Genomic DNA, 17,181 nt, shown 5'->3' on the forward strand with positions numbered 1-17,181 from the left:
CCCCTACCCTTACTGGCACCCCTACCCTTACTGGCACCCCTACCCTTACTGGCACCCCTACCCTTACTGGCACCCCTACCCTTACTGGCACCCCTACCCTTACTGGCACCCCTACCCTCACTTTCAGTCACAATATTCATACCATGACTGATAACTTGCACATAGAAGACAGTTTGAGTCTGCCTTGGACTATTAATTAGTTAAAGGTCCAAGTCAGACCGAAACATCATCATGAGTTTTGGTCTGGTGTGTTGCGAGTTATTTATGTAGTACACCTCTTTTTAGTCTTACCACTCATTCTACTGCCAAAGTCTGTCTTAAGGCCAGATTTCATTGTTAATTGCCTGGTCAACGAAAATGTTGTTGACACTTGTGTGCAGATTTACCTAACCATTGCAACCTGATGGATCAGGCTTTTATAATGGTTCAAATTTGAATTATATATTACACATGTGTTATATCTTCGAAATTGGTCATCCTGTGTTATTTAACTATTGTAAGAGAATATGTTCATCACTTAACCCTTTGACTGTTTCAGGCCCCTCTCTGAAACTGTCATTCTATGTCGCCAAATATTCAAAAAAAAAAAAATTATTTTTTCTTATGAAAATGTTAAGATTATTTTTCTGAGTGTTTTAGTCCAAAAAAAAAATTTTTGCCATCGGTACTTACTGAGATATAGAGCCGTGAAGTTTGCAGAAAATGAGCCGCGTATGGCAACAGCGGCGACTGCCGCTCACCTGGTAAACTTTAGTTTACTTGTAATTGAAGGTTTTTTGTTTTTTTCACTATTTTATTTTTTCACATAACTTATGTGGCCTGTAAGACCAAAGTAAGGTGCAATGTATATATATACACTCGTTGTATACAACACAATAAGCACACAAACATAATTATCAATATATTGTTTACAAAACTTGTTTACAAAAACAAACAAACAATCCTCCTCCTCCTCCTCCTCCCCCTCCTCCTCCTCCTCCTCCTCCTCCTTCTCCTCCTCCTCCTCCTCCTCCTCCCTCCTCCTCCTCCCTCCTCCTCCTCCCTCCTCCTCCTCCCTCCTCCTCCTCCCTCCTCCTCCTCCCTCCTCCCTCCTCCTTCTCCTCCTCCTCCTCCTCCTCCTTGTCCTCCTTGTCTTGTGTGGGAGTGTGTGGCTTATAATTGTTTTGAGTCAGAAGTCGGCAGCTGTCAAAGTGACATATTGTCTCATTAGTCACTACCCCTACTGCCTGTCAAAACAATGGGGTCGGATGCTGCTTCCCCTCCTCCATTCTATCTAATTATCTTTCTCCCTCATTGTATATCTTTCAATCTGTCTCTCTTTCTTTCTGTCTGCCTATCTCTGTCTCACAGGTACACATAAATACAAGTATACATAGTGTAAATTACCTAGGATAACCCAAGAAATCCAGACAAAGTGCTATACTCTGCTTGAAGATGTGAGTAAACGTGATGACACAGTCTTGTGGCTCTCTCTGAGACAGAGAGCTAGATGGACAGACAGGGAGCTTGACAGACAGACAGACAAATAGACAGACAGACAAATGTTTGTGTACCAGCAAAAACAAAGGGAGGGCGATGGTCATGTAATATTACCCTCCTTTACGCTCATCAAAGTCAGCTCTTATCAGATGTTATCTCCCCTTATCTTGTCACTGTCATGGGGTGGACTTTTTTTTTTCTTGCTTCAAGGGAACAATATTATTACATCTTCTTCTTCCTCCTCCTCCTCCTCCTCTTCTCCTCCTCCTCCTCCTCCTCCTCCTCCTCCTCTTCCTTCCCTCCTCCTCCTCCTCCTCCTCCTCCTCCTCTTCCTCCCCTCCTCCCCCTCCTCCTCTTCCATTGCTTTTGGTCTCAAACTCCTCCAAATCATGAAATTGATCTTCACTGACACTTCCATCTGTGTTAGAGCATCACTTGGGAAGAGAAGAGTCCCAGATTTGCTGGGGAATCACATATTTCTTACCGCTAGACATGCTGAAAAAGGACAACTGAAATGGCATTCCCACAATGCACCACTGGCTCCCCGATTTTTTTTATATGGTGCACACTGACCATGGAGACCCATTCTCTCACATGTGGGCCTACCAGCTTTCTCCTGCTTGATTTGAAGCTGCTAGAATTTATGCGTATAAATACGTCAGAAACATTGGCTCGTAAGACGTATTTATACGTCGGAAACAGTCAAAGGGTTAATATTATAGCGCGAAAGTCCCTGTTTATAGCTAAAATAGAGACTTTCGGCGTTATATTATTATCTGTTAATATATGAAAAATACCATGGTATTATCACTATTTTGTTATTATCACTATTTTGTTATTATTATCACTATTATTTTATTATTATTGTTAGGTAGGATTTCTTGTGTATATAGATTTTAAGTCTCGGAACCATCCGGAGAATTGTTCAATTGTTTATGTCCGGCTGGCTGACGTTTGGGTCAGCTGATCCAACCTGACGATGCGTCAACAGACTGGCAAGTAGTCAGTCTGCTCCCTGCTCCAGCCCTGACAACTGATCGTATATTGGCTCTTACGGTGTACAGTTTAAATGGTTTTGAGAATTGGACTCTAGAGCTGACTCAGTTTGTTCCTCATTGCTCTGAAAGATTCTTTTGATATTTATATTCTTGGTCAGTTCAGTAATCCATAGAGATACTTTACGGCCAGATTCAAAGGTCTTGTTAAATCTTGTACCTTTTGTATTTTGAGTTTACAGTCTTGTTAAGACAAAGACGTAAATGTTAATGAAGACTTAATTACAGGAAGAATAATTAAACTTCCTTATTAATGTGACATTTCCATGATTTTGAACTAAATGTATATGGTAAATTTATTGTACAAAGTGTTAAGTTACATTAACTAAAAAGAGAAGATAAAGTATTGTATTTAAATACTTTAATAAATTTGAATATTATTCTATGGAGTTTCCCAGTTGAAATTATTTCCCCTAGACTCTAAAATACCTTTAAATAACTCGGATCCAAAAATCTTGTTGCATAAGAAATAAATGGTAACAGGCCACATTATGAAGTTCTTTAAAAAATTTCTTATTCGCAACACATGCTACATTATTTGTAAAAAAATGGAAGACAATTAATATTCACTGCACCTTCACCTTGCCTCACTATTTTAATGTAACAAAATTATTAAATTATCTTACCTGTTTAACATGATAATGATTTTCGAAGCAAAGCCACACTCCAAAGCAGCATTCAGACCTAAGTGAGATAAGTTCTGGTGGTGTATGTAGAAGACTGGAGAGCCAAGAGAAATGGGTCCTAGTTCTCCAAGACATCTACTTGCTTCTAATGCAACCTAAAATATTTAGACACATTATATATTCTGACAATTGTTCAACACTGTATCTTTGCCATTAACCTAGAAAGTGTAAAAGCAACTTACCCAGATAATCAAAATACAAAAGTGTAATAAACAATGTATAGATAATCCCCGATGGAGACAAATAAACACAAGAAATAAAAAGTATAGCGTACCTACAAGTGAGGTCTTCACAACACTGAAGACCTCAGCTGTGGCCTAAAAAATATAGGAAACCTCTTACTTTGTTATATTTCTGCTGTGGATTCACTTTTACCACTCTTCAGATCATGTCTGAAAACACGTACATTAAATACTGTTATCAGAAATTATACAAAATCACAAGCATAAAATTTAAGCACAAGAGAGCAATTATCTGTGAGTACAGTCAGTCAGTCGGTCGATCATATTAAATAATCATACAAATAAAGTACATCAAGGAATATCTAATTTGACACACTCATGGTAAACTACAATATGCAATACAGATAGACCTAACTTTATTACAAGATTCTTAAGACATACTACATATATTCCTACTACATACATAGAACACTAAACTTGGACATAAACCCTCCCCTCAAACTTTTCCTTACCAACCTCAACAGAACACAAGACCATAACACAAGACACAGATCACTCTTTGACGTTCCTCGTGTCCATCTCACACTATGTAAACACTCAATTCACATAAAGGCCCAAAAATTTGGAATTCATTACCTGTGAATATAAAAGACATACTGCCTGTTTATCAATTCAAGACTCTTCTTAAAAATAACTTACTCAGCCACAACTAAATAAATACTGAACAACTGAATCTCATAAATGTATAACCTGTGACCCTATCAATCAATGTCTTTTATTTTTTTTAAATACATTACCAAATAGAATACTCCATTCTCTTGAATGTACAGTAACTCATCTAATGACCACATGACCTGTTTCTGCACTACAAATCATTGATTTTACTCGATCTGATTCGATTATATTATACATTGTTATGCTACATATTTGTACAACATTAATGCTTCTTATTTCATTATTTTGCTATTATATTCCCAAACTCCTTTATTTGATTACCACTTTATTTAAGAACATAAGAACATAAGAAAGAAGGAACACTGCAACAGGCCTACTGACCCATGCAGAGCATGTCCATCTCCCCCCCCCAGATTAGACCAATGACCCCCCCCATGGATAAGCCCAATGACCCACCCAGTCCGGTCACCTCCACTCAAGGAAGGAGCACGGCACCAGACCCAGCAGCACAAGCTAGTCAGGTCCAACTCACAACCACCCACACCCACTCATGTATTTATCTAACCTATTTTTAAAACTACACAACGTTCTAGCCTCAATTACTGTACTCGGGAGTTTGTTCCACTAATCCACAACTCTATTACCAAACCAGTGCTTTCCTATATCCTTCCTGAATCTGAATTTTTCCAACTTGAAACCACTACTTCGAGTCCTGTCTTGGCTGGAAATTTTCAGCACGCTATTTACATCCCCTTTATTTATTCCTGTTTTCCATTTATACACCTCGATCATATCCCCCCTAATTCTATGCCTTTCGAGAGAGTGCAGATTCAGGGCCCTCAGTCGATCCTCATAGGGAAGATTTCTGATACAGGGTACCATCTTTCTCATCCTCCTCTGTACGTTTTCCAGAGCATTTATATCCATTCTGTAATACGGTGATCAGAACTGAGCAGCATAGTCTAAATGAGGCCTAACCTAGGATATATAGAGTTGAAGAACAACCTGAGGACTTCTATTATTTATATTTCTAGATATGAAGCCAAGAATTCTGTAAGCTTTATTGCGAACACTAATGAACTGTTGTCTTGGTTTTAGATTACTGCTAACCAGAACTCATATATCCTTTTTGCAATCAGTAGTATTAAGATCTACATTATTTAGTTTATATGTGTCATGGTTATTTAACTGTCCAACATTTAGAACTTTGCATTTGTCAATATTAAACTGCATCTGCCACTTCTCCGACCATTGCATCAGTCTATTCAAATCATCCTGAAGTGCTCTAGTGTCCTCATTAGAATGAATTGGACGGCCTATTTTGGTGTCATCAGCAAATTTGCTTATGTCGCTATTTATTCCCTGATCTATGTCGTTTATGTAAATTGTGAACAACAACGGGCCCAACACTGACCCCTGAGGAACACCGCTTGTGACGTGCCCCCATTCTGATTTCTCCCCATTTATGCAAACTCTCTGCTGTCTATTTGTCAGCCATGCCTCTACCCAGGAAAAAATTTCTCCTCCTATTCTGTGTGCCTTAAGTTTCCTCAATAGCTTCTGGTGTGGAACTCTATTGAAAGTCTCACTTAAGTCCGTATACACAATATCATATTCGTTACCATGATCTACCTCCTCAAACACCTTAGTGAAAAATGTTAGTAAATTCGTAAGACGGGAACGCCCCTTTGTAAAACAGTGTTGAGATTCATTAATCAATCTGTGCCTGTCAAGATGGCTATGAATTGCTTCTGCAATTATTGATTCCATAAATTTTCCCACTATGGAGGTAAGGCTTATTGGTTTATAGTTCAAAGCCAAGGACCTGTCACCTGCCTTGTAAATAGGTATTACATTTGCCATTTTTCCACTTATCAGGCACTACGCCAGTTTGTAGTGATATGTTAAAAAGATTAGCCAAAGGTACACTAAGTTCCTCTTTACATTCCTTTAACACCCTTGCAAACAGTTCATCAGGGCCTGGGGATTTGTTAAGTTCCAGTTTCTCTATTTGTCTGAGGACCATGTCACTAGTTACCGCAATTGTACATAGTTTATTATCCTGTTCTGCGTAATCTGTTATTTCAGGAATATCACTAGTATTTTCCTGGGTGAAAACTGAGAGGAAGTAGGTATTGAGAATTTCACACATATCCTTATCACTGTCAGTGATCTGACCAGAGTTACTCTTAAGTGGGCCAATCTTGTCCCTAATCTTACTTCTGTATACCTGAAAGAACCCTTTTGGGTTAGTCTTTGAATCCCTTGCAACCTTAGCCTCATAATCCCTTTTTGCTATTCTTATTCCTTTCTTTATTTCTCTCTTTAACCCTTTCAGGGTCCACAGCCCCTCTCACAGACTTGTTCTCAAGGTCCCCAAAATTTAAAAAAAAAAAAAATTATTATTTTGTGAAAAGATTGAGAATCTTTTCCCGATCATAATGACACCAAAAGTACGAAATTTGATGGAAAACTTGCAGAATTATGCTCTCGTGAAGTTAGCGGTCTTGACGATGTTTACGAATCGGTGATTTTGCCCACTTTGAGCCCTATTTTTGGCCAATTCCAATGTACTAGTCAACAAAAATCATAACTACAGCAGGGCCCCACTTTACGGCGTTTCACTTTATGGCATTCCGCTAATACGGTCATTTCAAATTATGACCAAAACTCGCTATACGGCTCCCCCCACCTGACTTTCTAATACGGTCACCGCGCCCCACCCTTCTCTGTGAGCTCAGTAAGCACTAAGTCTCTCCATTTTGTCTGGAAACTCCAAAATTTCAAATGTTTTTAAAAGTTATTTCATATTTTATATATACTCTGATAATTATACTTATGTATACCTGTACCTAAATAAGCTTACATACTGTGCTGGCATGCAGGTACACATTAAAATCAGTAAGAGTGTCTTATGTCTCCAGACGTCATATTAGTAATGATAATAATAATCATCGAGTCTCATTTAAATGTCGTATATTACGTTAATATACACATTTTCATTAATCCATCTATGATATTTTTTCAAAATTATATAATAAACACGATACATAACATATAAATAAGATAAATACACCCCACAGTAGAATAATAAACATAAATGCGAGATGTGGTAGCAGACGACTTGCACAAATGACGCCATATTAGAAATAATAATAATAATAATAATCACCGAGTCTCATTAAATGTCGTATATTACGTTAATATACACATTTTCATTAATCCATCCATGATATTTTTTTCAAAATTATATAATAAACACGATACATAACATAAAAAGATGATAAATACACCCTACAATAGAATAAATAAACATAAATATGAGATGTGGTAGCCAGATAACTTGTACAAGTGATGCCAAGAATAACATTTTCTCTGATCTAACATAAGAGAAAATGTGCTACTGGGGGTAACTGTAGAAAATTATTCCTTTCGTATTTATGTAAGTAAGTTTATTCAGGTATACACAAATACAGTTACATAGATTATCATACATAACAACATATGTGTAGAGAACCTAGGATAACCCAAAAAAGTCAGTGACTTATTTCCATTGCTTTCACTCAGATCATCATTTCTTCTCAAAATGATGTTACATGAGAATGGGAGTGTTCTTCTTTATTTATTCTACCGTATCAATGTAGAGACACCCTGTACACAATGTAACTTGTACACAAACCAGACGTGTACACTTTGTTTACAAAACTTACCTTCGCCTGGTTTGTTTACATAACTCTGCGCCTGTCCTCTCTCATGCACTCATTCTTTCTCTCTCATTTATTCGTTTTATCTCATTTACTTACTCCTGACCCTACATTAAGACTACAAATATTTTAAGGTAAGTAATGAGTGAACTGTATATACATTTTATCGCCCTAGGATGCCTAAATATCATAGAATATATGTGTGGGAGGGTTGGCCTGGTATGGTAGCCCGGCTGACTACCATACATACCGCACTTGATTTTTTACAATGAATACTACTCATCTCACCCTATATTTTAAGGTAAGTAATGAGTGAACTGTATATACATTTTATCGCTCTGGGATGCCTAAATATCATAGAATAGTATGTGTGGGTGGGTTGGCCTGGTAAGGTAGCCTGGCTGACTACCATACATACCACACTTGATTTCTTACAATAAATACTACTTGTCTCACCCTAGATTAAGACTATAAATATTTTAAGGTAAGTAATGAGTGCACTATGTGTGTATTGTACTTTTTTATTGTTTTTTGATGCCTGGTTCTATTGCTAACTTAATATATGTTAGTGTAAACTTGTTATCTAGTGTTTGTATGCATTTATAAGTGGAAAAAAAGGGTGTTCCACTTTACGGTGGTTTCCGCTTTACGGCGGTAGCCTGGAACCTAACCTGCCGTATAAGTGGGGCCCTACTGTATTTTGTAGAACTCCATTTTTTCTATCGAATGAGTACAAGAAACCACCAATTTACCGATTTCAATTATCCAATACAGTGGTCAGAATTTAGCAATTTTGCCAATTTCACACAAATTTAAAGATGCCAATTTCCAAATAGTGTCAAGAATAAGCAAGAAAGACATCCCTGGCACTAAAATAACATTTCGTCTGTTCATTAGTCACGTCCCCAGGCCCCTCTTACATTTCTTTTGCTTTCCACTTTGAATTTTTATTCTCACAAAAAAAACAGAAGATTTACTGTTATGCAAACTACTGCATTAGTGTAGAAATGGTATAAATAATATTGGCACACTTGTGAAAGAATATTAGACTCACCAGTTGACATGTATTGGACGCTTAGCATGATTTGTTTACTTTTGAACTTTGGTAAAAAAACGAACATTTCTGCTACTCTGAGCTCAATTTCAAGGTACTTTTCATTGTAAAACCAGTCAAAATCATCTCAATTTCTGTAATATGTCTTCCATTCTATACAATGAGACCAGGAAAACTAGAATACAATAATAAATACCATACGAAAATATAGTGCAAAGTTGCTGTTTTAATCCAAAAACACGGTCAAAGTTTGTTTTTCTCATTATGCACTGTGTGCTGCGGGATTTTTTTATACTGCGCACACTGACCACATAGACACATTCTTTAATATGTAGGCCTACGAACTTTCTCTCACTAGATTTGAAGGCGCTAGAATTTATGAATACTAGTACGTCATGGACCTTTGCTGCGTAAGCCGTACTAGTACAGGCAAAACCCTGAAAGGGTTAATTGAATATATTGATTTCTTAACTGCCCATCCCCTCTTTTGATATGCCTATATATGCCTCTCTTTTGACCAATGAGATGTTTTAATATATTGTTCATCCATTTGGGATCATTTTTGTTTGATCTAATTTCCTTACTCGGAACAAAAGTTGTCTGGGCAGCTAGAACTATGCTCTGAAAAACGTCATATTGGCAACCAAGATCACCTACCTGACCCATAGTCAGGACATCCCAATTTAGCCCACCCAGGTAATTTTTCAGTCCCATGAAGTCGGCCAAGTGAAAATCTGGGACAGAGATTTGATTGCAGTTATCTGGGTAATTCCATGATAAATTGAAACTACGTGATTTGTGATCACTTTCCCCAAGCTCATCATTAACCTCAAGATTATTAATTAGTCACTAGACTCAAGATTTCCTGTCATATTGTTCCAATCAATTTGTCTAAAGTTAAAATCTCCCATTACCACAACATTTTCAAATCTAGATGCCTTATGAATTTCGTCCCATAACAGCTTACTGCACTCCCTATCAAGGTTTGGGGGCCTATATATCACACCCAAAATTAATTTGTCACGTCCCTTGAGAAACTGTAGCCAAACAGATTCTGTGTTCGATGTTCCTAATCTTATATCATATCTAAGACAACAATTTAAATTTTCTGACATACATCGCCAATCTGCCACCCTTCCTGTTGACCCTATCAGTGTGGAATAGTTTATAACCCTGTATGTTGCATTCAGACGGCATTTCTCTATCTTTCAGGTTGAACCAGGTCTCTGTTATACCAATAATATCTATATTACCAACACTTGCAATTAATCTTAGCCCATCTATCTTATTTCCTAGACTCCTACATTTACATTTGTTAAAATAATTCAGGTGCTATTTTTTAGCTTTAGATTATTTACTTTGTCTTATACTTAATTCTAATTATAGATTCACTATAAATCTCATGATTACAAGAATTAATTCTGATACCAATCAGTTACTGAATGACTTAAATGAATCAAGAAGTAACTGTAATTACTACACAGCAGAACAATCAAAGGCACTTCTCAGAGCCAACAACAACATAACTGTCTTTAACTACAATGTCAGATCTTTAAGCAAACATTATGATGACCTCATAGCATTACTAAATTCCCTGCATGCCAGTATGTCCATCATTACTCTCACCGAAACCTGGCTAAAGCCTGATACTACAGATGTCTATGCCATTCCAGGTTACAAAGCCATACACAACTGTAGGCCAGATCAACAAGGGGTTGGCACAACTATATACTACTCATACAATCTAGAATGTATCAGTAATACATGCACAAGGGGTGAACATGGGGAATATATAATAGCTAAATTCAAATCCAAATACAGTGGACCCCCGCCTTACGATCAGCTTCCAATGTGACCAATTATGTAAGTGTATTTACGTAAGTGCTTTTGTACGTGTATTTTTGGGGGTCTGAAACGGACTAATCTAATTCACAATATTCCTTATGGGAACAAATTCGTTCGGTAACGGCACCTGAACATACTTCTGGAATAAAATTATATCGTAAGGCGGGGATCCACTGTACCTACAAAAACCTCTCACAGTGATAAACGTCTACAGAGTACCACAGTCAAACATTAGCCATTTTAGTGAAAACCTAGGAAGTATGATAAGTGATGCACAGATGAATAAAGATCACTTACTACTCTCAGGTGACTTCAATATAAATCTCCTGCAAGACCAGGACCCACACGTTACTGAATTCACAAACACAATGAGTAACTGCATGTTGCTACCAACAGTAACAAAACCTACAAGAATTACTGAGACTAGTGTTTCCCTACTAGACCACATCTAGACCAACACCAAATCCCCTTTAAAATCAGACATAATCACAGATAATACCACAGACCACTACCCTACCTTCCTCATTACTAATCTAGGCAAATTACCCCAAGACACCACTAAAGTCACTTTCAGACTTCATAATGAGGCAGCCATTAATAACTTCACAACAGCAATGACAAACACTGACTGGCACACTGAGCAAGAAATTATTTTTATTTTTTTATTAACACACTGGCCGATTCCCACCAAGGCAGGGTGGCCTGAAAAAGAAAAACTTTCACCATCATTCACTCCATCACTGTCTTGCCAGAAGGGTGTGTTACACTACAGTTTTTAAACTGCAACATTAACACCCCTACTTCAAAGTGCAGGCACTGTACTTCCCATCTCCAGAACTCAAGTCCAGCCTGCTAGTTTCTCTGAATCCCTTCATAAATGTTACTTTGCTCACACTCCAACAGCACGTCAAGTATTAAAAACCATTTGTCTCCATTCACTCCTATCAAACACGCTCACGCATGCCTGCTGGAAGTCCAAGCCCCTCGCACACAAAACCTCCTTTACCCCCTCCCTCCAACCTTTCCTAGGCCGACCCCTACCCCGCCTTCCTTCCGCTACAGACTGATACACTCTTGAAGTCATTCTGTTTCGCTCCATTCTCTCTACATGTCCGAACCACCTCAACAACCTTTCCTCAGCCCTCTGGACAACAGTTTTGACAATCACGCACCTCCTCCTAACTTACAAACTACGAATTCTCTGCATTATATTCACACCACACATTGCCCTCAGACATGACATCTCCACTGCCTCCAGCCTTCTCCTAGCTGCAACATTCATCACCCATGCTTCACACCCATATAAGAGCGTTGGTAAAACTATACTCTCATACATTTCCCTCTTTGCCTCCAAGGACAAAGTTCTTTGTCTCCACAGCCTCCTAAGTGCACTGCTCACCCTTTTACCCTCATCAATTCTATGATTCACCTCATCTTTCATAGACCCATCAGCTGACACATCCACTCCCAAATATCTGAATACATTCACCTCCTCCATACTTTCTCCCTCCAATCTAATATTCAATCTTTCACCCCCTAATCTTTTTGTTATCCTCATAACCTTACTCTTTCCTGTATTCACTTTTAATTTTCTTCTTTTACATACCCTACCAAATTCATCCACCAACCTCTGCAACTTCTCTTCAGAATCTCCCAAGAGCACAGTGTCATCAGCAAAGAGCAGCTGTGACAACTCCCATTTTATCTGTGATTCTTTATCTTTTAACTCCATGCCTCTTGCCAAGACCCTCACATTTACTTCTCTTACAACCCCATCTATAAATATATTAAGCAACCACGGTGACATCACACATCCTTGTCTAAGGCCTACTTTTACTGGGAAATAATTTCCCTCTTTTCTACATACTCTAACTTGAGCCTCACTATCCTCGTAAAAACTCTTCACTGCTTTCAGTAACCTATCTCCTATACCATACACCTGCAATATCTGCCACATTGCCCCCCTATCCACCCTGTCAGACGCCTTTTCCAAATCTATAAATGCCACAAAAACCTCTTTAGCCTTATCTAAATACTGTTCACTTATATGTTTCACTTTAAACACCTGGTTCACACACCCCCTACCTTTCCTAAAGCCTCCTTATTCATCTGCTATCCTATTCTCCGTCTTACTCTTAATTCTATCAATAATAACTCTACCATACACTTTACCAGGTATACTCAACAGACTTATCCCCCAATAATTTTTGCACTCTCTTTTGTCCCCTTTGCCTTTATACAAAGGAACTATGCATGCTCTCTGCCAATCCCCAGGTACCTTACCCTCTTCCATACATTTATTAAATAAAAGCACCAACCACTCCAAAACTATATCCCCACCTGCTTTTAACATTTCTATCTTTATCCCATCAATCCCAGCTGCTTTACCCCCTTTCATTTTACCTACTGCCTCATGAACTTCCCCCACACTCACAACTGGCTCTTCCTCACTCCTACTAGATGTTATTCCTCCTTGCCCTATACACGAAATCACAGCTTCCCTATCTTCATCAATATTTAACAATTCCTCAAAATATTCCCTCCATCTTCCCAATACCTCTAACTCTCCATTTAATAACTTTCCTCTCCTATTTTTAACTGACAAATCCATTTGTTCTCTAGGCTTCCTTAACTTGTTAATCTCACTCCAAAACTTTTTCTTATTTTCAACAAAATTTGTTGATAACATCTCACCCACTCTCTCATTTGCTCTCTTTTTACATTGTTTCAGCACTCTCTTAACCTCTCTCTTTTCTCCATATACTCTTCCCTCCTTGCATCACTTCTACTTTGTAAAAACTTCTCATATGCTAACTTTTTCTCCCTTACTACTCTCTTTACATCATCATTCCACCAATCGCTACTCTTCCCTCCTGCACCCACTTTCCTGTAACCACAAACTTCTGCTGAACACTCTAACACTACATTTATAAACCTATCCCATACCTCTTCGACCCCACTGCCTATGCTCTCATTAGCCCATCTATCCTCCAATAGCTGTTTATATCTTACCCTAACTGCCTCCTCTTTTAGTTTATAAACCTTCACCTCCAGAAATCACCGCTAGAAATCTATACAGATATTGATGAATGTATTAATAATTTTCTAAAAAAGACCCAATACCTCTATAACAAGCACTACCCTATAAAAACTAAGCAGATGACAGCTAAGAGACTGAACAGTCCCTGGCTAACACCCAGCATCCTCAAATCCATAAATACAAAGCACCTATACAAAAAACGGTACAGAATGGGTCACATACCCAGAGACCATAGAAAACGTTATTCGTCAATCCTAACCAGCCTGATAAGAAGGGCTAAAAAATTGTATTATGAGAAAAGATTATCCAACTTAAAAGGTAATATAAAAAAGACCTGGAAAACCATATCGGAAATTCTAGGAACAAAATTGAACTAACAAAACCAGATGAACCCCAACTCCCACCAACTGAAACAGCAAACAGACTCAATGATTTATTCTCTACCATAGGAAAAAACCTTGCCAATAAAACCCCAAGCTCAAATACCCCACCCAATGACTACATTACTGGCAACTACCCGAACAGACTGTTCCTAGCTCCGACTAACCCAACATATGTCTCCATTATTATCAACACACTAAAAAACAAGACTGGAGATTTAAATATCTTACCACCCTTTATATACAAAAAAGCATCGCAAGCTCTGTCACCAATCATTGCAACACTCTTTAACAAATCCCTCTAATCCTCTACCTTCCCTACAGTTCTCAAAATAGCAAGGGTCACCCCGATCCATAAAGTAGGAGACCAAATAGACTTGAATAACTATAGGCCAATATCCAACTTACAACCTCTCTCTAAAATCATCGAAAAATTAGTTCATCAGCAAATCTATTCCTACCTCATCTCCCACAACATACTCAACCCCTGTCAGTTTGGGTTCAGGCCTAACAAAAATATGAATGATGCTATTATACACATTTTTATTATTATTATCACACTGGCTGATTCCCACCAAGGCAGGGTGGCCCGAAAAAGAAAAACTTTCACCATCATTCACTCCATCACTGTCTTGCCAGAAGGGTGCTTTACAGTACAGTTTTTAAACTGCAACATCAACAACCCTCCTTCAGAGTGCAGGAACTGTACTTCCCATCCCCAGGACTCAAGTCCGGCCTGCCGGTTTCCCTGAACCCCTTCATAAATGTTACTTTGCTCACACTCCAACAGCACGTCAAGTATTAAAAACCATTTGTCTCCATTCACTCCTATCAAACACGCTCACACATGCCTGCTGGAAGTCCAAGCCCCTCGCACACAAAACCTCCTTTACCCCTCCCTCCAACCTTTCCTAGGCCGAGCCCTACCCCCCTTCACATGCTAGAACAAATATACACTGCACTAGAGAAAAAAGAAGTCCCACTGGGGATCTTCATTGATTTACGTAAAGCTTTTGATACAGCTGACCATGATTTGTTCCACATAAAATTTTCAAACTATGGTATAAGAGGGCACTCCCTCAACTACCTAAAGTCATATCTCAGCAACAGAAGCCAATATGTATATACAAATGGAGCAAATGCTTCCGCACAACCAATTACAGTTGGTGTCCCACAGGGAAGTGCCCTTGGCCCTCTTCTCTTTCTCGTTTACATAAATGGCCTACCAAATGCATTGCAACTACTCAAACCCACACTATTTGCAGATGACACTACATACGTCTTATCTCACCCAAGCCCAGTCATGCTAGCGAATACTGTGAATACCGAATTACAGAAAATATCTACCTGGATGATGACTAACAAACTTACTCTCACCATTGACAAAACCTACTTCATTCAGCTTGGAAACAAAGCTACAGATGTCCCTCTTAACATAATGATAAACGGATCACCTATCACAAAGCTCACAGAGGGAAAATTCTTAGGAATCCACCTTGATAATAGTCTCAAATTTCAAACACATGTACAACAAATTTCCAAGAAAATTTCCAAGACCGTAGGCATACTATCGAAGATACGGTACTATGTTCCACAGTCAGCCCGCCTGGCCCTATATCACTCACTTATTTACCCCTATCTCACCTATGGAATTTGTGCATGGGGCTCAACAACAATAAACCATCTCAGACCATTAATTACCCAACAAAAGGCTGCAGTCAGAATGATAACAAATTCCCACTACAGGCAGAACACTCTACCAATATTCAAAACTCTAAACCTACTCACTGTACAAAACATCCATACTTATTATTGTGCCTACTACATACATAGAACACTTAACTCAGATATAAACCCTCCTCTCAAACATCTCCTTACCAACCTCAACAGAATACATGACCATAACACAAGGCACAGATCACACTCTTTGATGTTCCTCGTGTCCATCTCACACTATGCAAAAACTCAATGCACTTAAAAGGCCCAAAAATCTGGAATTCATTACCTGTGAATATAAAAGAAATACTGTCTGTTTATAAATTCAAGTCTCCTCTTAAAAATAACTTACTCACCCACTCTTTTGTCCCCTTTGCCTTTATACAAAGGAACTATGCATGCTCTTTGCCAATCCCTAGGTACCTTACCCTCTTCCATACATTTATTAAATAATTGCACCAACCACTCCAAAACTATATCTCCACCTGCTTTTAACATTTCTATCTTTATCCCATAAATACCAGCTGCCTTACCCCATTTCATTTTACCTACTGCCTCACGAACTTCCCCCACACTCACAATATTTATAGACTTAATCTAGGATGAGACAAGTAGTATTTATTGAAAGAAATCAAGTGTGGTATGTATGGTAGCCAGCCAGGCTACCATACCAGGCCAACCCATCCACACAATATTCTATTACATTTAAGCATCCCACAGCGATAAAATGCACATACAGTTTACTCATTACTTACCTTAAAATATTTGTAGTCATAATCTAGGGTGAGATGAGTAGTATTTATTGTAAGAAATCAAGTGTGGTATGTATGGTAGTCAGCCGGGCTACCATACCAGGCCATTCCACACACATATTTTTTTTTTTTTCAACAACCCAGCCATATCCCACCAAGGCAAAGTGGCTCAAAAAGAAAAACGAAAGTTTCTCTTTTTAAATTTAGTAACTTATACGAGAGAAGGGGTTACTAGCCCCTTGCTCCCAGAATTTTAGCCGCCTCTTACAACACACATGCCTTACGGAGGAAGAATTCTGTTCCACTTCCCCATGGAGAACCCACACATATATTCTATGATATTTAAGCATCCCAGAGCGATAAAATGCATATACAGTTCACTCATTACTTACCTTAAAATATTTGTAGTCTTAATGTAGGGTCAGGAGTGAGTAAATGAGATAAAACGAGTAAATGAGAGAGAAAGAGAATGAGTACATGAGGGAGGACAGGCGCAGAGTTATGTAAACAAACCAGGCAAACACAAGTTTTGTAAACAAACAAAGTGTACACGTCTAGTTTGTGTACAAGTTGTCTCTACACTGATACGGTAGAATAAATAAAGAAGAACACT

The 17,181-nt window shown here is 38.4% G+C and overlaps 1 protein-coding gene across 4 annotated transcripts in view; it reads right to left on the minus strand.

The window, feature by feature from the left end:
- The window catches only part of tefu (Serine/threonine-protein kinase tefu), an 844,515-nt gene that overhangs the window by 326,836 nt on the left and 500,498 nt on the right, over nt 1-17,181 (minus strand). For all 4 annotated transcript variants that reach the window (XM_070083426.1, XM_070083425.1, XM_070083427.1 and 1 more), the window contains exon 33: nt 3,161-3,315. In XM_070083426.1, the coding sequence (XP_069939527.1) occupies nt 3,161-3,315 (155 nt within the window). The remainder of the gene's footprint in view (nt 1-3,160; nt 3,316-17,181) is intronic.

Source organism: Cherax quadricarinatus, chromosome 9 (assembly GCF_038502225.1).
Source record: "Cherax quadricarinatus isolate ZL_2023a chromosome 9, ASM3850222v1, whole genome shotgun sequence".
Classification (NCBI taxonomy): Eukaryota; Metazoa; Arthropoda; class Malacostraca; order Decapoda; family Parastacidae; genus Cherax; species Cherax quadricarinatus.